Source organism: Embiotoca jacksoni, unplaced genomic scaffold (assembly GCF_022577435.1).
Source record: "Embiotoca jacksoni isolate LCO1_2020_lvr unplaced genomic scaffold, fEmbJac1.0.p SCAF_41, whole genome shotgun sequence".
Classification (NCBI taxonomy): domain Eukaryota; kingdom Metazoa; phylum Chordata; class Actinopteri; family Embiotocidae; genus Embiotoca; species Embiotoca jacksoni.
The window spans coordinates 2,824,592-2,843,439 of NW_027185394.1; the positions used below are offsets into that span (position 1 = coordinate 2,824,592).

The 18,848-nt window shown below is 39.2% G+C and overlaps 3 protein-coding genes across 4 annotated transcripts; 2 read left to right on the forward strand and 1 right to left on the reverse strand.

The window, feature by feature from the left end:
* Positions 1–1,584: 1,584 nt before the first annotated feature.
* Positions 1,585–5,482, reverse strand: LOC138209846 (coiled-coil domain-containing protein 106-like). The gene is made up of 7 exons (XM_069168638.1): positions 5,443–5,482; positions 4,484–4,627; positions 3,520–3,711; positions 3,255–3,413; positions 2,903–3,115; positions 2,525–2,685; positions 1,585–1,740 (listed from the first exon to the last, which is right to left on the reverse strand). The coding sequence occupies exons 1-7, from the start codon at positions 5,480–5,482 to the stop codon at positions 1,585–1,587; spliced, it is 1,065 nt and encodes a 354-aa protein (XP_069024739.1).
* A 603-nt stretch (positions 5,483–6,085) lies between these two features.
* tmem238a (transmembrane protein 238a) lies at positions 6,086–8,009 on the forward strand. Its single transcript, XM_069168779.1, has 3 exons — positions 6,086–6,171; positions 6,926–7,083; positions 7,633–8,009. The coding sequence occupies exons 2-3, from the start codon at positions 6,933–6,935 to the stop codon at positions 7,791–7,793; spliced, it is 312 nt and encodes a 103-aa protein (XP_069024880.1). The 5' UTR covers positions 6,086–6,171; positions 6,926–6,932; the 3' UTR covers positions 7,794–8,009.
* Positions 8,010–8,881: 872 nt separating this feature from the next.
* Positions 8,882–18,059, forward strand: LOC138209905 (recoverin-like). Of its 2 annotated transcripts, none has more exons than XM_069168712.1 (5): positions 8,882–8,951; positions 12,733–12,808; positions 14,258–14,831; positions 16,462–16,573; positions 17,156–18,059. In XM_069168712.1, exons 3-5 carry the CDS (start codon positions 14,451–14,453, stop codon positions 17,239–17,241), a joined length of 579 nt encoding a protein of 192 aa, XP_069024813.1. In that variant the 5' UTR covers positions 8,882–8,951; positions 12,733–12,808; positions 14,258–14,450; the 3' UTR covers positions 17,242–18,059. The 2 variants fall into 2 exon arrangements, with proteins under 2 accessions (XP_069024813.1, XP_069024812.1); XM_069168711.1 differs by having other exon boundaries at positions 8,892–8,951; positions 12,730–12,808.
* The last annotated feature ends 789 nt before the right edge of the window (positions 18,060–18,848 follow it).

Genomic DNA, 18,848 nt, shown 5'->3' on the forward strand with positions numbered 1-18,848 from the left:
CTGCTGTCACTTTTTTTTTTTTTTCCACATGGAGACATGATTTAGTATTTCAAGGAAGATGAGATTCATAATTTAGTGTTTTGTTTTAACTCCTTGATGTCTGACCCTCATTATGATAAATAATACTCACCACTTTATCCTGTATCCGGCTGCTGTGATGGATGAAAACAGCCAGTTATTGATCAGCCTTTAAAGGCCTGGCTGTGCTGACGACTGATCTACTGGATTGGATTATTGTTCGTGTTCTGTTTTTGTTTTGACCAATTTTTTTTTATTGAGTTTTATAAAGTCCCATTCAGGGACATGAGAGTTATCAATCAAGTCGGTCAAAACTGATTTACGTAGCACAATTCATGTCTATCAGAGAAAAAAAGTAAAAAAACAAAACAAAATATTGTTTAAAAATGGTGTGGTACATACGATATGCCTGCCCCTGCTAAAATAAACAATAACTAAAAGTGTATTTTAAAAATAATACCAAAATATACAGCACACACATGGAATATTTATCAACTGATGCCACTTTGTGTTGAATTGTGTTAAGAGCTAATAAAGTTGAAGCTAAATCATAATTTCAGCTTTTTTTTTTGATCCTGCAGCAGCGACTCTGATCTCAGCTGTTTATTCTGCATTACTACGTTCTTCCACTGGAGGGCGCCGCAGGCTGCAGTAAAGTAAAGTACAGGCTATGAACTCGAGAGTAGGCCAGTTTTATTTTCAGCACAATCTGTCAGTTTCACGTAAAAAACACTTGTGCTCAGTGAATTCTCACCCAAGAATGAATCAGTCAGAATCACATTTAATTTAAATTAGCTCGACTGAATTTAAAGAGTTTCTAAAGCTTCTCTGCAGGAGAACTGTATGTGCTGAATTCTTGAAATGTAAAATAAAGTTTAATGTAAATCAGGTCCGTCGTACTATTTTTCATATTTTCCGATGAATTCTGGACTCAAAAGTCTAAATTTATACTTTAATGTATCGTTCACACCTGCTGACATCTCACAACAGAATCCTGTCTATAAAAAAAAAAAAAAATAAACAATTATACATTTTAAGTCCTTTAATTTCTTCCCCAATATGACAATTCAAATTTTTTTTGCTGTCATAATTCAAAAACACCGGCAACATCAATATTTCCATGTTACAAACTTAAATAAATATATAACTTAGGCAGGAAATACAAAATGGATAACATAACGTAATACTGCTGTCATTTAACAACAACAAAAAAGAATGAGTGACTTTAATAAACTCAAGGCACGTTTAGTTGAACTCTCCCTCTACTATCAGACTACTATCAAATAAAAAGTAATGTCCAAAGACATTATAATTCACAATATTCACCACATCTCCATTTAAATCTCTTCTACAGCTGAAAAGAGAGAGAGAAAAAAACAACAGCTGCACAATAAATAAAGAGAAAGTTTACTTAAATCAGAAAATAAACTATATAAAAATTTGGATTGGCATTTGATCTTCTCACTCACATTTTTTTTTTTATATATATATCTTCTTATTTCAAAGGCATAAGAGACTCGCTGTCTGTGTGTGGTGTGAGAACTCCCTCCTCTTTGTTCCTCCTCCTCAGTTCCTGAACCTGTAGGAGATCGGCAGCAGCTTGTGCGTCTTCTTCATGGTCTGGACTTTGGCGTGCGTCTGCTCGTCCATGGTCTTGTAGCACCGCCGGGCGTAATCCAGCAGCTTCTCCTTGGACGCCTCGAACTCGCCGACTTCTGTCACCTGCAGGAAACGTTAATGTGGAAGTTTAAACTTCCTTTTTTTTTTTTTTTTTTTTTTTTGCCATCATTTCGGTTTTATCATGAAAAGGTGAAAAAGAAACGAGACACTCAACCTGTTGCAGATTTTAAAATTAGAATTTGGAAAGCAGAGGAAAAATAAAAAAAACATCTGTCCGTTTAATATCCGTTAGCTTCCTCCTTTCTGCTCTGACAACCTGCAGCCTGCTGTTTCCACCTCTCTGAGCCGAACCACAGACAAACAAGGTGCTCTGTTGGCTTAATTAGATTTTTGCTGGTTCGGAGCGGTTTGGAGCCGGAAGTGACCATATTTGGACGAGCTGGGGGAGGAGCCAGTCGGGGATCTGACTCGATGTGATTAGAAACCTGATGATACAACTTCCTGCCCACCTATAGTTGTAACCTGACTGGACCGTAGGCCTGTCAATCAAACAGACACGCCCCCAAAAACAGGTCTTCTTGAATCTTCTTTTCTAATGAATGAGGGATTATTTTCAGATGGACCTCCAGAAAACTAATAAGAAGGAGTGACTTTAGCTAACAACACCGAGATAACTGATGGACACATTTTATTCACTTTGGATTTGATGAGAGAAGTTGAATGGGAGTCTATGGAGCCGGAGGCTTTTTGGAGCCGACCTCTAGTGGCACTCGCTGGTATTGCAGCCTAAGGCCTCATTTTTCAGACCTGGAACACTTTTACATTCAGTCTGTTGTCTGGATAAAAACTACTTGTGATGAACAGGAACACTGAACTGAACTCCAACCTTCTCTGGCGCCACCAGCAGCAGCTCTGCGATGGGGGAGGTGGAGGCCATGGTGTTCCTGTCGACTCCGTGGACCTGGAAGGCCCGGGACATGCTCCTCACCCGCTGGTAGGTGGACAGGATCTTCTTGTACCGGATCAGAACGCCGTCCGGGTCTTTCACTGGGGCGGGACAAAAAAAACAAAACACTGTCAGAGACGCACAAAAAACATTCAGTGTTTCGGTGTGGTGCGTTGCCACGGTGATAATCAGGGTTCGGCGCAGCTCAGTAAGTCTGTTTAAATAATTTTTTAATACAAATGAATTGTTGCTTTTGGTGTTTTTATGGGATTTGTTGAGGATAAGAAAATCCGTGTTGCGCGTCACGTGACCTCTCACCTCTCTGCCGCTCCCTGCTGTGAGTGATCCTGAAGATCCTCCTCATCTTCAGCCTCGGCTCTCCGCCGCCTCGCCCCCTGCCCTTCTTCTTCGACCCCTTCTCCACCGCAGAGTCCTCGTCTTCCTCCTCCTCCTCCTCCTCCTCCTCTTCCTCCTCCACGTACTCGTCCTCGGTGTAGAATTTGTCTTCTTCCAGATGAAACTCCTGCTTGACTACGACCAAGAAAACACGAGGAAATCCTCTTTATTCAGCTGTTGTAAGCCGGACATGATTTTATTTTATTTTTTTAAAGTGCTTCTCTGCCTTCAAGGTGTAAATATTTAAATCTGTGCTTCCTTCTATCTTCCTCACCGGGGATGGCGGCGCTGCGGCGGGTCCGAGGTCCAGTTCCCGGTCCTGTTCCCTGCAGACGTTTCAGGGTCATCCCAGACCGGGTGGTCATGGGGGAGTGAGGGGAGGGAGAGCTGGCCGGCTGGACCTTCACACCCCGCTGGGCGTCCGCACACCACTCTGTCATTTAACAATCGCAACGAAACCAGAAACAATCATACGTAATGAAAAAGAAGTAAAGATTATTATTATTTTTTTTTAAAGGGCCATCATGGAGCTTTCTCACCCTCGGGACTCCTCATGCTGACGATGAAGCGGTCCAGCTGGCAGCGCAGGAAGTTGCGCTCCTCCTCCAACTCATCGATGCGCTTCTGCAGCCAGGCGTTCTTCTCCAGGGAGACGTAGAGGTGAGCCCGCAGGTTGGACACCAGGATGAACGGGCTGTACGGAGGGTGAGGAGGCTCCTGCACCACGGCATCTGCAGCAGGAGGAGGAGGAGGAGGAGGAGGAGGAGACACAGATATACGGAGGAAAAGAAGAGAGGGTAGAAGAAGAACAAGAATTACAGTTTCATTTTGGACTTTTTTTGACACAGCAGATGTTACAGGAAACTCTGCTGCCTCAGTGCTTTAAAAAGCACCATAACTTGGATAAAAGCTGGTTTTATGTATGAAAACATCATAAATAGACTGTTTTACAAGATTATTTGAACGGAGTGAAACTTTACTTTTTGCTTCTTTAATTTGAGTTTAAAACGCAGCAATAAAACAAAAGTCGAGGCTGAATTTGGCTTTTAGTTGAAGCTATATTCAATGTAGCACATTGAGCAACTTTGGGACGTCGATTGCTGCGTTCAAGGCATCAAAATGAATTATTTCTCTGAATATTTTCCCTTAATACAGCAAAATGCAGGACAAACGTGTGCAAAATCACATATATAGGCTGAAATAGATTTTTTTATTCCATAAACTTTCATGCATTTAAGCAGATGTGTGAAAAACAACCAATTCTGTTTGTTTTTTTTCTAAAAGTTTGGTAAGAATTATGAATCTGGACGACAAAAGAACTTATAATCATAATAAATATCAATTATCATCCAGTTTAAGTTCATTAGAATTTACAGAAAAGGTCCTTTGATTTTTGAACAATGTGTGTTTCAGAAGTTCATTCCTCATTTGGACTATTTTCATTGCATGAAATTTCCACCCACTCAGTTCCTGACACGTGATAACGGCGGTCGCGTGACGTACCGTCCATCATCTCCTGGCCGTTGTGCAGGTGGTAGGCGACCGGTCGCTCCAGACTCCCCTCCAGCGGGAAAGAGACCTCGTAGGCGTCCAGATACAAACCTCCACCTCCACCGACCGAGGACGAAGGCTGCGGCACGTAGTGCTCTGAAAGACAGACGGAGAAGATGTTAAGATTCCTCAGCTGGTTATTTCCTTCATTAACTGATGAAACATGAAGTCGATATAATAAAGCTTTAGAGCAGGTGGAGGCCACAACATATATATATATTTCACATTGTCCATTGTTAACATCTCAGATCTACCAATTAAAATGACAATAAAAGAACTTCCTGAGGGAAACCCTCTTAAAAAAAAAAAAAAAAAAAAATTTGAAAAAAATCATAACTCCCCAAACACAAGTTAAAGTTTTCAGCTGTTTTAATTTGTCCTTCTAAATATTTACAATGATATGAAATGAGAAAAGCAGCAAAAATTCACATCTAAGAGTATTTTTACTTGATAAACGTCAGAAGCTTTGCAGATTTATTACTTTTGTTTCAGCTCAGTGAAAAGTTAACAAACTTATAATGTTCACAAGGTTATTTATATTAGAGTTTTACAGACTTTAAAAACTTGCCATATATGGACACGAATCAAGAAAACAGATCATCAGTAAAACAGTCATAACACAGAAAAGAAGATTAAAACTAAATGAGATATTAGGACATAAAACGGAGGCCTGTAATTGACTGGACGTTCAATAATGAGCCACGTTGAGGTTTCAGCAGTTTAAAAGCAGAAAGTGATCCGAAGAGCTCTTTTTTCTTTATGATTTGCGGCAATTATCAAAACAAAATACATCAATTTCTTCGGGGCGGAAGCTTTTTATAGGCGGTCTGAACAAATATTTGCCAATTGTTGCAAAAGTTTTGAGGTTATCTGAATGCACTGAATCATTGGATTCATAGTGCTGTTGTTACCTGGCGGGTTTGCATCGTCTCTGGTGGTTGGAGAGTTCATGACTGGAAACTCTGTCAGGTAACTGATGAGTCGCCTTAAAACCTAAAATGTCGGGATGAACAATGATAATTGGACTCCAGAAGTGCTGTGAGCAGTTATACTTCTGTAATACAGCCTGACGAAACCCAAGCTGCTGCTCCACCGACGTGCTCTCACACTCCGGCGCAGGAATTACCTGATTATAAGTGGCGTCAGGAGGTGCACCGGTTTGGTCGTTTCACACATGCGCAGAATCGTTTCAAGGGAGTACACCGTTAGAGGACAGCCCCCCCCCCCCAAGAAAAAAAAAGAAAAAAAAAAAGGGAAAAGTGTTTAATATATATTAAAAAAAAAAAAGATTTCTATTAAACCACAAAATGTTAAAAAGCAAAACAACAGTCACTAAAAAGGAAATAACAAGGACACTAAAAAAAACTAAACAGTAAAGAAAGGCAATTCAAGCAGCTACGTATTTAAACAAAAATGACCATAGTATTTCATTCTGCATTTAATGTTTGTTTATTCGACGTTTGTTCAAATTTATGAAGAAGAAGAATGTCTGACGTCATCAGAAGAGGCTGGGCGCAGGTAAATACGGAAGAGCGCCACGCCAAAGAAGGTAAACGCGGAAGTGAAGAAAAAACAGGATTTAAACGGCAGGAACACGTTCAGTGAGGAGTTTCATGTTGCCGAACGGACAGTAAGAACAAGTAAGTCAAAGCGTTTGTGTTATTGGCGTGAAGTAGAGTTTAGAGATTAAGTTTATTCCACACTTAGTAAAATATGGTCAGATTTAGACGGACTCTGCAGTGATTGCAGGTTCCCTGCGAGAAATAACTTGTAGATTATTCAGTGTTTGTTTTTTTTAAACATTAAATGAAACTTTCAAGAAGTCCAGATGTGATAAAGTCTTAAATTAACTTGTATTTGTATTGAATCGCTTTCAAAGCTGATTTCATCCATTTTTTAAAAATTATTTTTTATTTATTTATTTATTTTATTGTATTGTACTCTATTAATCCCCGAGGGGAAATGATTTTGCTACAGCAGCATCCCGAGGGAGAGCTGCTGCCACGACTGTGGCGCCAACTAACCTGAGGTGCATGTTTTTGGGTGATGGGAGGAAGCCGGAGAACCCACGCTTATTGTCACTTTTATGTTTCTGGATAACTTTTTTCTGAACTTTTAGTGCATGCGTTTTGTTTAAATAAATTAAAAAGTACTTAAAAAAATTATAGTAAGTAACATTTTCCAAGCAGGATTTCTAGTTATAGTTTATCTTCAATGTTTGGTCCGGGTACTTTTACTGAATGATTTGAGTCCTGCAGACTGTATGTATCAGTGTGACACCTGAAACCACAGCAGCTGCAGTTTTAATATGTTTTTGTGGAGCTGCAGTTCCTCTGTGGTAATACCCATCCTTCCTCTCCTCCTCCTTCTCCTCCTTCTCCTCCTCCCTCCCAGTTGCATCATGGGCCTTTGCAACGGCCTGTCCCACTGTAAACTGGCGCTGGCCTTTGCCGTGCTGATGGATGTCCTGGGTGGAGCCGCTCTGCTGGTGGGCGTCTTCGCCCACCTGGAGATCAGAGGACAGGACTTCGGAGACCTGCTGGTCTACACGGGTATGTTTGTTTGTCCCTCCCTGAACTTGGAATCACTACTGAAGGTGGGATGATCAGTGACTTATCAGACATTTAGTTTAAATAACAATCTTTGATTTATTACTTTAATGGAGCAGAATTGTCTTCTGAAGGACTTTTATTTACTTCAGTGTAATTATTTTAACTGTGATGGTGTGAATCAATATAAAGCCAAAGTAATAACAGTCATTCAATGTGTCTAAATAATTGTATTAATCAGTAGAAGAAGGTACAGTTTACACATTTGTGTTTCAAATTAAACATCTTACAAACTGAAATGTAAACAAGATAAAAATGATGGAAAACAGAAGAAGTGCGTTAAAAAACAAAAATATTTACATTTATTGTCTTTTAAGTTTCACTCCCATCAATGACGACTTTGCACATTTGCTTTATGAATCAGTGTTTGAACATGTTGAGTTTTGTTTACAGGGTGATAGACATCCATCCAAATGTTGCCACGGCAACAGATTCTCAGTGTTGATGTGAATTCTTTTGAAGCCATAATAAGTGCCCGGTTGGTGTGTTCAGGGGCCCTGTTTGTGCTCATGTCCCTGGGCGGGTGGGTGCTGTGGTACAGCGGGAACATCGAGGGCCTGACGTCCAAGAAGGAGCTGGGACACATCAGCAGCGCCGTCGACCGACTCGCCCGCAACCTCAGCCGAAAGATCCGCTCGTACCACAACCGCTGAGCCAACGGGCAGGAAGTCAGGAGTCCCTTTCAACTTAAAAGCCTGTGTTTGTCAGTGTTGTTATGAGATGCAGACACAGAAACAAACTTGTGTTAAAACAAACCAAGTGTTACAAGCATGTCAAAAACATTTCAGCTGCCTGAATGTTGCTGTTACAAATTTAATGTTTTCTTAAGAGTAGTATTTTTATTCAGTGTTTAACTGTGACTCAGTGGTCTTCTGTTGGATTTCAATAAAAAAACAAACATTTTATAAATCATATAAATGTGTTTTTCTTACATTTTTAACAATAAAAGATCAAATTCAAAATAGACATTTTCATTAAGAAGAAATTTACTCAACTATTCAAACAGCAAAAATGAATGAGAATCGAGTCATCGTTGAAAACATACAGTAGCTGTATGTCTAATTTTATTTTGATGGTACTTTATATCTTTTATGATATATTACAGGCATTAATAACTTTATTTAGGTATAATTCATGTTGATTTCATAGTTGTACTTCTGCTTTTTTTGTTGTGGTTTTGTACCATCTAGTTTTCTCTGTCAGGAGATCAATAAACAGTCAAAAGAAGCAGTTAGTAATCTCTAACCTGCACTGGCCTCTGCTGGTGGCAACTGGGAACTACAACTACATCAGTGGACTGAACAAGAAGAACAAGATTTGAGCAAAGAGGATGAATGAAACGGTGAAAAATAAATATTTTTGTGTGCTCCATCAGAGGACAGTCAAAAGTTTAAAAGGGCGGGACTTGAATTCAGAAACCTCAGCAAGAGAACAGGAAGTCACTTGTGCAACCTTCAAAAACGTTCTATCTGCAAGTAAATACCTTAGTGTTGTCCATTACTGTAAAACTCATACTATGGACTTTTTAGCTGCCAAAATTTACGGTTAGGCGTCATACGGTTTGGATTTTACATCACGTAGGAACCAGGAAAATAAAAACGATGCTGACGTGGGCCAATCAAAGATGGTGCTGCCCAAATTTGGCCATTGGGCAACTCGGCTCAGTCCAAACCCGCAGTCATCCCTCCTCCTCTTCGACTAGATGCACGCTGGAAGCCATTATGTCTGCGTCCAGATTAAACTTTCTTTAACCGAGAATAGATTCCTGAAGGTCACTCAAGGCTTCGATAAAACCTCTCAGCCACGTTCAGGTAACCTCCCATTTTCCATTCCCATGATGGACTCTTGTCTGCTTTGCACTGCTGCCAAATCCTCCTTACGCTGCCAAACGTCCCCACCTCCACTGTCGTTTTAATCCTCCCCCTTCTTTCAGTCAGAGGATTCCCTTCCAAGAATCCAATCTAAACCAGGTTGAGGGTCAGAGGTGAGATTGCAAGTGTAGAAAGGTTTGATTTGAAAAGACAAAGAAGACAGAAACTGCTAATCCAGTAAATCCAAGACTCTTTAGTATCTGGAGGCCGAAAGGGAAAATCCTCGTTCTAAAAGAGGAAAGACAATAAATGGAGGATGAGGTAACACAGGGAGCTCCGAAAATGTGTCGACTGCCAAAAACCACGACAGGAAAGCCAAATACAGACGCGGAAATACAGGTGTTGACTTCAAGTTCAGGAGTAGAAGGCAAAAGTTGCACATTATTTACCTTTTTGGTAAAACAATGTTTATGTGTGGCTTTGGGAGAAATACTTTGTTCAATCTGGGGGGAAATATATATATATTTTTTTAAAGGTGGCAGACCAGACTAATGGTGCATTCATGAAGCTGGGAAGTGGGAAAGTTTCAATCTGGTAACCTCCGATTCAGACGTTCATTATTATTTGTACACGACACTTCCAACCCCGAATCACGGCAAAGCGTGAAATAGACACGCCCATCCACTCAAGCAAAACGTGAGATTGCCACGCTGGGCGCTGTCTAAGCGTGAAAGTTACATGTTTTCCTGTAGTGGACAAAAAACAAAACTAACTGCGTGCTTTGAGCCATGTGATTTACAGGACAATTTTACTTTTTGCAAAAAACATGTGGTTGGAGTTACAAAATACAAGAAACAACTCAAGAAAAAATTGCGCAAAGCGTTGCTATCTCACGTTTTGCCGTAGCGGACGGGCGTATCTATTTCACACTTTGTCGTTTTTAGCAGATCACATTTAAAACAGAAAGCAAACTAATGGCCACACTTGTCATTGTCTGTCAATATAGTAATTAGTATTATTTAACAGCACAATTTTTTTTTCAACCTTATTCTACATTTTAAGGATTGTTTTGGGTGGTTGTTGAGAATTTAGGCCACTTTTTGTAACATGTGGGATATTAATTGATCTCAGGTGTATTTTTTCTCTTTTCATTTGAATAAGAACGTCTCACTTTAAGAAGCTTAACATTTTTAAAAAGTGATGTTGGTCCTGCGTGGCAGAGCTCTGCAAAGCCGCGGCAGCCAGGAGGTAAAATCCAATTCACCTGGTCGACGGTGCCAAGAGGGAGGGCGCTGAAGTTTGGCCTCTGCACGTCAGCACAGGACTTAAGTTATTTTACTTAATAGAAAAGACAGATCAGCTGTCTGTAAGAGAGCTTACTGTGATGTGGCTCTCTGACCGACTAAAGATATCGAAGCAGCTCCGTCTGGAAGAAAAGGGAGTGGGCGGAGAGGATGTCCTCTTATGTCTTCTTAATCAGGTTGTATGCAAACATATTAGGAGCTGTTGTTGTTATTGGTGGTAGTGTTACACAATGGAGCTCAGTTTCCAAATTTATACCTCAACTGGAAGCATCCATCAACAGCTCAGAGTTAACTTACTAAAACAAAACAATACTGCGACAAAAATCAGGAAAAACATAACTTTTTGCCGTTGATTTATAAAAAAAAATGTTTGGGCAAGCTGGGGAGCGAGAAGACACCATGCCCCGCCCACTTATACCGCCAAGCTGACTGCACCCTAACTTTGCTAATGACACCATAATAATTCGTGGAAAACATTTATTGACTTTGTATTTGATGAAAAAAGTTGAATGGGAGTCTATGGAGCCAGAGCCTTTTTTTTTTTTTTTTTTTTAGGCCATCCCCTAGTGGCCCTCAATGGTATTGCACGTTAAGACGTTTCCACACTGGCTTCACTTTTCATATGTTTTGTGCAGCAAAACTTGTAATTTTTTAAGGCTATTAAATAATTGTAGTGGAGTTGTACAGTTCCACAGGGAGCGACTGGTGCGCCTCGTTCGCAATAATGCAGCTTTGCATCTATTGAATACATACAGAGGCGAGAGAGGGGAGAGCATCAGCTGAAATGGTTTAAGAGCGTCGGACAACAAAGGTCGTGTCGGTCCAGACATTCAGGCAGGTTTATACCCGTTGAGAGGGAGATGTGGGCTTCCTTCTGTGCAGGTGTACTGGTTTGGATGTACACAGTGGAGCAGATGGACGATCAGCAGTCGAGACTCAGTTAAGCTCATTTCAATCCCCCGCTGAACGCAGCCTCCCTTCACCCACCTCCACCCGCTGGATTTAAACGGCTAAGTCTTGACCTGCTTGAAGGTTCCCTGGCGGTTTTGGGAAACGACTTGCTTTTACTTTGTCACTTCTCTCGATTGGGTTTATTTTTACAGTTTAAAACCTTCAGAAACAAACAAACCTTCAGTGCCAAGTTCGGTCAGCTGACTTGTTTTCGGGTCGAGGGTGGAGATGAGCTGCGGGGAATCCATGCAGTCCTGCAGATTTAGCCTCAACTCTGACCCGAGTCACGTGTCAGACCTCCATCTTCCTCGTCACTCTCGCTGCACATGTTGTAACCAATAAGAATGAGAATGAGAACTTTATATAAACACTTTTATAGTTATTGAAAACTTTGATATACAATATTATACTAAAAATAACTTTTAATAAGCAAAAATCTAATTAATTCCAGTTTTATTTGTCCAAAAGACTGATGAAATCCCCCTCTGGTTTTATCAGACCATAAAAATAGAAAACCTTGTGTTGATATAATTTAATAAAGCAGCCTTTAGTAAATATCAACTCTATGAAATTTACACTTTAATTATTCACACTGCTTCAGAGAGATGTTACACATTTTTGAGGCTGTAGTTTGGGTTGTTGTTCAACCAGTTTTTCTTTGTGTTGTCAATAGTTTTTTTTGTATATGTTGTAAAAAGAAATTAGAAACCCATTTTTTATAGAATGCATTTAATAAAACCACAAGCCTCACATGATTTAGTTCTCACAAGACTGTTGTTATGCATTTCAGTAAAAGTCATTTTTATAATTATTAGAAAACAAAAACAAAACTGACTGCATCCAGGACAACTGGGTACTATGACAACCAAAATTTATTGAAGCTAAAACTGAACAAACAAACAACCAAATAAACTCTACTTTAAAAAAAAAAAAAAAAAAGTTTTGGCTTTTAAGGGAAAATCTGTTCAAAATGTCCAAGATAATTTCCTTGCTGTGTCTATTTTAATGTCAGAAGTTGGTATTGTCATATCACTTGACATTTTTGCCCATTTGTCCTCTATAGGACTATATTGGAATGACATCAGGTCTGAGACACAATGAGTGATTCATGGTGAAGTAGAAATGCATTCAAAATATGCTGGAAAATGCCCCAAATAGTACAGATTCAGTAATAGTTCCATCATATTGATGGTGCAGTTATGTCCTCTCGATTTCCACATGACCAGAGCTTGAACAGATACTCATCAAACCAACAAATTAGTTTGTATCAGGCTCTGGTTTGTTTTTCTTGCCTGCACAAGAGATGCGCATTTGAGTTGAATTGAGTTGAGTTGAGTTGAGTTGAGTTGAAGAAGACAGCGACAGTAAGCCTGTTTGTGAAAAACACTATAAATAAATGTGATTAATGTGACCACTTGATGAGGAAGGAAAAAAAAAAGAAGCAGCAGCAGCAGCAGTCGTCGTCACATGGGCGCTATTGTGGCTCCGCCTCAGGATGATCGATTTTAATTGACTTATCTCAGCAGGTGGAGGCTGATTTTCCTCCGCTGCTCACAGACAAAGCATCACTGTTTGTCCTGGACTCCTCCGCCGACCACTCAGGTAGGACACAAACCAAACTGTGATACACGGACAACATTAAATATCACTATCCTAAAGATTTGAGACACTGAAAACTGTGAATGAGCATCAGACAACTGGTGTTAGAAGTATTTGATATAAAACAAGTTTACATGAGATTCTTTTTCTAGTCTTGTGGTTAAGAAGCATTTCGAGAGAAGAGAGCACTTTTAATTGATGAGACGTTGCGTTGTAGTTTTTTGGTGTACTATTGTTTTTATTCTAGTTTGAACCCAAACTTCTACGTGGTTTATCAAAGTAGGAAGTGCCTGCCAGTGATGGTTACTTCGTATTAAATTACTTATTTAATTAAGTCTATCAGAATTTTTTTACTTATTTTTTATTTTTTATTTTGTTGTGATTGAATAGATTATGTTACATTTTGTATTTCTTCCGAAAACAGTTTCATGTGCAGTTGTGCTGTGACAAGGACATACATTTTTCTTTATGAAGTTCTTCTTAATTACTTTAGTTTCAGTCAGTCGGGCTATCAAACCAGAATTAAGTTAAGCTTTAAGTGCATTAGGTTTTGGCAGTGGAACACAAGTGACCTTGAACCCTCTGAAGATCTGTGGCCATGTCGTTCTTAAATAAATTGAGAGTCACTTAAAGAGGGATTCAGAGCTATTACCTCATAATTGGGGGTGTGGCCACTACAGTAATTGGGCCACCATGTTTGAAACCTTAAAAATAAAAATGATAATACAATTATTAAAGTTTTGAAAGTGGCTGTATTACAGCAGCAAAAAGAGAGTCCGTCTTCAGACTCACTCTCATAAAAGAAAAGAAAAAGCTCATCAATGCTTATTTGATGCACAGAAAGCAGGTTAGATGGAAAAAAAAAATACCTTGACTGTCATTCAAATTATTTCCTTTGAAGTTTTATTTGACCCCAGACTGATAATGAGGAAAAGCACATAAAAAAAGAAGAAAAAAAAGAAAAGCTGAACAAGTCTGGAACAATCAATATTTTTAAGTGTCAACCAAGAACCTTCCTCAACTTCAAGGTCATGTCGCAAAAATCTTCAGCGTCGGGTCGCTGGAGTGCGTTTGGACGAAGTGCGTTTCTTAAAACGTGTCAGGCAATCTTATTCAATGGCTCTTTAGAATCTATTATTTTTGGTAGCACAGCACCGACCTATGTGGCTTGCATGCTATTGTAAAATGGGATTAAAATCCCCTTCTCCCAAAAAATATTGTCGTGCGAGTGACTATGCCTACTCCAGTCATCAACCCGGCTGGCTGATAATTCTAAAATAGTAAAAGGGGTGGTGTGTTACCAAAATGTCTGCAGCACAACACTTGAAATGTCAACAAACAAGTGCTTCAGCCGTGACCCGAGGTGAACCTTGTCCGTTACACTTCTTGCTGGCTTTGAAGAGGGTTGATTGGCGTAATGAGCTTACCAAGTGGCTTCTGCTCTTTTCACAGCGTTTGATTCAGTCAGGTGAATTGCAGGACAGGACCAGGAACAACCACACTTCAGGGATTGCCTTCTCTTTACCACTTTGTCAACGTAGTGGAGGCAACTCCCTAGGTTGAAGTTGTATTGGTCCTGAAAGAGCAAAAGGGCCGCAAATTCCCAGGCTGATATCGCTCTACAACATCGCCAACACCACCAGCAATGGGCAACACCAAGAGCGGCGCTGTGTCCAAGGAGATCCTGGAGGACCTGAGGCTCAACACCAAGTTCACGGAGACCGAGATTGTCCAGTGGTACGAAAACTTCAAGAAGCAGTGTCCAACAGGCCGCATCTCGAAAGAGGAGTTTCAGACCATCTACAGCAAGTTCTTCCCAGAGAGTGATGCCAACACGTACGCCCAACATGTCTTCCGTTCCTTCGACACAAACGACGATGGCACACTGGACTTCAAGGAGTACATCATTGCCCTCCACATGACATCGACAGGGAAAACCACCAGGAAACTGGAATGGGCCTTCTCGCTGTTCGATGTAGACAAGAACGGATACATCACCAAGTCGGAGGTCAAGGAAATCTGCTCGGTGAGTTTTAGAGAAAGGGGAGCGATGCAGCGTCCTTGCAAACAGCGAGTCATGGTAGTTGGCAAACTCTTTGACTTCCCAAATATTTGGGGACTGTTTATAGGAACGTTTGATTACTTTGAATTTGGAAAGATGTTATGTTGAGGCTCAACATTAGCAGGAGCAAATTAAAGTATAGACAATCGCATCATCTGCGTAGAGGTTGATATTATATCTTTTAGAACAATTTTTAGATTAAGAATGATAATATGATGGTATTGCAAATACGTACTGACCTGAATTTTGTTATGGAACATTTCGGGGACTTTTAAACACCGGATTAGACTCTAAGTGATCGTGATAAACAGTTTAGGATAAATAAAGGCCTAAGCCATCAGAGAGTTTAGAGTGACGATAGGATGACAGAGTTTATATATATAGAATTAAGGGAGAATGACGACATCTAAATGTCTTCTTGGAACAAATCAAACAATTGTCTTCCATTTAATATTTAATCTGTTAAGATTTTCTAATTCTATTTTGAAGACAAATAGCTACAGACAAGACTATCATCTGCATACAGGGTGATTTGGGACAAATCACTTTGTGGCTTTTAGGTGTGTCATTGTTATTTTTAAGACATGTCTGCAATAATAATGTGTTATATCTCCCCACTTTGACCACTATAAACTGTAGTGTGAGCACAGCTGATCTCTTTATAATGACAAACTAATAATGCCACTGCTTTTCCTGCTTAAACCTAAACCATTTAACATGTTTGAGGTAGAAAAGTGTTGAAAATAACAACTACTTTTCCTTTCTTTATTGTGTGCACTAAATAACCACAAAAGATTGAGTAATGTTAAGAGTAAAAGACAGTGATAAGTATGATTTGAGACAAAAAAAACAAACAGATCCTTGTTTGGTCTGTTTGCAGTGTGTCTGAATAAGACAATTTGTCACTGATTTGATGGTCTTCATTTTTTCAGCTTATGTCAGCTTTTCTTTAAGCCTTGCTGCGATGAAACGTGTTTGTGGTTTCAATGTTCACTGCACTTCCATATGTGATGAGATCATTCTGAGTCTTTGCTGAAATGTAAAATGCTTCAGGTGTTGATTAAATTTTTTGTTGACCCACAGAATACAAAAAGAGACGGGCACCCCAAATTCACTTTTAAAGGGCTGCTTAATTTTGATGTTAATTCTCGTAAAAAAAACCAACATAAAAATACTTTATTTTACCTATTTTATTTTAAAAATTGTACTTGCGGGCCTATTTATAGCAAAAATGTTAATTTACAAGATTAGAGTTCATATAATCACAAAACAAAATCCAGATAGGCAAAAAGAGCTGGTTGGTTAATCCATGTCACCGCAGCAGCTCTTGCTATTTTTGTTCGTAGACGTGACAGACAGTTGCGATTAAAGGAGGGTTTTCGGTGTTCGGTGTTTCGGTGGGTTTCACTCCCCTGCGCTGTCACAGAAGTAGAATATACCAAAGTAGAATTCATGTTGATTTCAGCTATGACACCTGAGAAAAGAGTGAATAATAATGTAAGAAATGGGACAAATAAAATCACTGCCAACCAAACTGAAACCTGAATTATTTTGTGTTCTTGACCCTTTTTTCCTTTTTTCTTTTTCCCAACAGTCGATTTTCAAGCTGATTCCCAAAGATGAATTGGCTAACCTGCCTGATGATGAAAACACGGCTGACAAGAGGGCAGAAAAACTCTGGAAGTTCTTCGACAAGGGCGACAACGGTGAGACGAAATCGTGTGAATAGTGAAATGATTAGATGAGGCTCTTCCTCGAAGAAATAACTGTAGATACAACCAACATTTTGTAGCTACTGATAGATGGAAGGATCTGATGTATCTGAGGTACGCGACAGTCATATGGTTTATGATGCCGACATAGATGCTTTATAACAGACACAAATTCAGATTTAGCCCCAAAACAAATTATTTTAGCGCCCACCCAACACAAGGAAAAACAAAATATTTGAGAGTCACAGTTAAACAATAATGATGTTTGAGGATCCTCAAATTCAATGTAGTTATCTTCAAAACAGAGAAAAGATGTGGGACATTTTCATTTGTGATAAAAGTATATTTTTACATTTTAACTCTTTCAAATCATTTGAAAGTCAAATCCATTAAAATGAATGCAGTATAATGAAGTATTAGGGACCTCATTAGACTGTTTACATTGTTTTTTTTTTTTATCAGCAATAGATGCTTGGTTGTGCAGTTAACCCATCTGATTGTAGAGCCAAAAACTTCATGCCGTGTTGTTATGTTCTGGAAATAATCTAAACTGATCGCATCCCTTTCTGCGTCCAGATCGGGTGGCGGAGGGGGAGTTCATCCAGGGAGTGTTGGACAATGAAGAAGCTCTTCGTCTGATTCAGTATACGCCTGCGAAATAACCCTTCAATCCAACAGATTCGCTGTATCTCTTATCCAGTCCTGTGTTTTTTTTTCCGCTTTACCCTTCACTCTGCATCACACAATGCCACCCGACGGCACCTTCACAAAACGTGACCGCAAACATCGGGTGTGATGTCGCCGCCTCATCGCTCCAAATTCAGTAACGATACAGAATCCATTACGGGTTTTGTTTTTTTCTAACATTTATTTACCAACGCATGTGTGCAAGTCTGAGCTGTTTGCACTGCATACAATGAGTGTTTAAGCAACAAAAAAAAAAAAACAGGAGAGATTGCGGTTACCATAGCAACCGTTTCCAAATTTCAAAGCTTCACAGGAAGTGCTGTTTAACCAGCGTCTGTCTACCGCGAAGAAGACGCCGATATTCCCTCATGCATGTGAGAATCAACACGTCGAAAATAAAATGTGCACGTTCAGCTTTTTCTGCTTAGACTAGCTTTTTTCATCGAAACTGCGATAGATGGAGCACCTACATTATTTAGTTTACGTCTCTTAAAAAAAAAAGTGAATTATGAAGGTGTACTTTAGTAAGTCAAGCACACATTTTAAAATGATAACATGTCACGTGCATTAGTTTAATTATCATTAACCATGATATTTAACCACCACTGTTGTCTGCATGGTAACCAACGCTGTTTAATCACCGACCGACGGTGTAACTGCAGTAGGTGCACGTTCTTGTCTAACTTTGTGTCTTTTACACTCTTCAGTTCATCCATGTGGCACAATCTTACACGTGTAACGTTGTAGTTAAATGGCGAATGAGGTGAAATAGATTTGTTCCATGTAACAACATGTAAACCTAAGTGTTTGTCCTGGATTATTTTCCTTTTCAATAAATCAAAAACAATGAAATTGTAATAAAAAAATGAAGTTGTCAGAAGAGGTTTTTTAATTTCAAGAGTGATGGAAATTGCAACTGGAAATGGGGTTCAGTAACATTTTATATAAATCCAAATCCAATTTCAAGATGTACGACTCAAATCCGAATCTTGTTAGATAATTTGCTTGGACCAGAATAGAAACATTTATTAATTAAGAGAGGATTTGCCGGACGTGAAGCATCACTAATCCAGTTATTTACCAACTCAAAACCGGATAGGTTTTAATTGTTAATTGTTAGCAATCAATTAATAGTTTTTTGAGACATTTTAGAGAAATTAGATTTGAAAAATGTACACGATAATTAATTTCAACACAAAGGAAATTCCCAGTATAATACTGCGGTGGCAGCAACTGTTTTGTCTGTTGTCTGAATATGTTGACCTTCAGACTATTAAAAAAACTCCCCACTTATTAATAAAGTCTAAATCTAATTTGAATTTTTTTTTTTTTTTTTTTTTTGGTAAACAACCCTGATTGTGGGATCAAGAGTGAAAAGCGTGAACATACTGTACATGATTATATGGGTAAAGAACTGAAATTATTATTTAACATGTTTAAATTCTCCTTCTTCAATATATGAAGTTCTTAAAAAAAAAAAAAAAATTCGGGTTTTGTTCCTAGAAATAAAAACCAAACCAAATCTGCCGATGTTCTATTTAACAATGACCGCCAGCTTGAGTTACACAACACAAGCACAGAT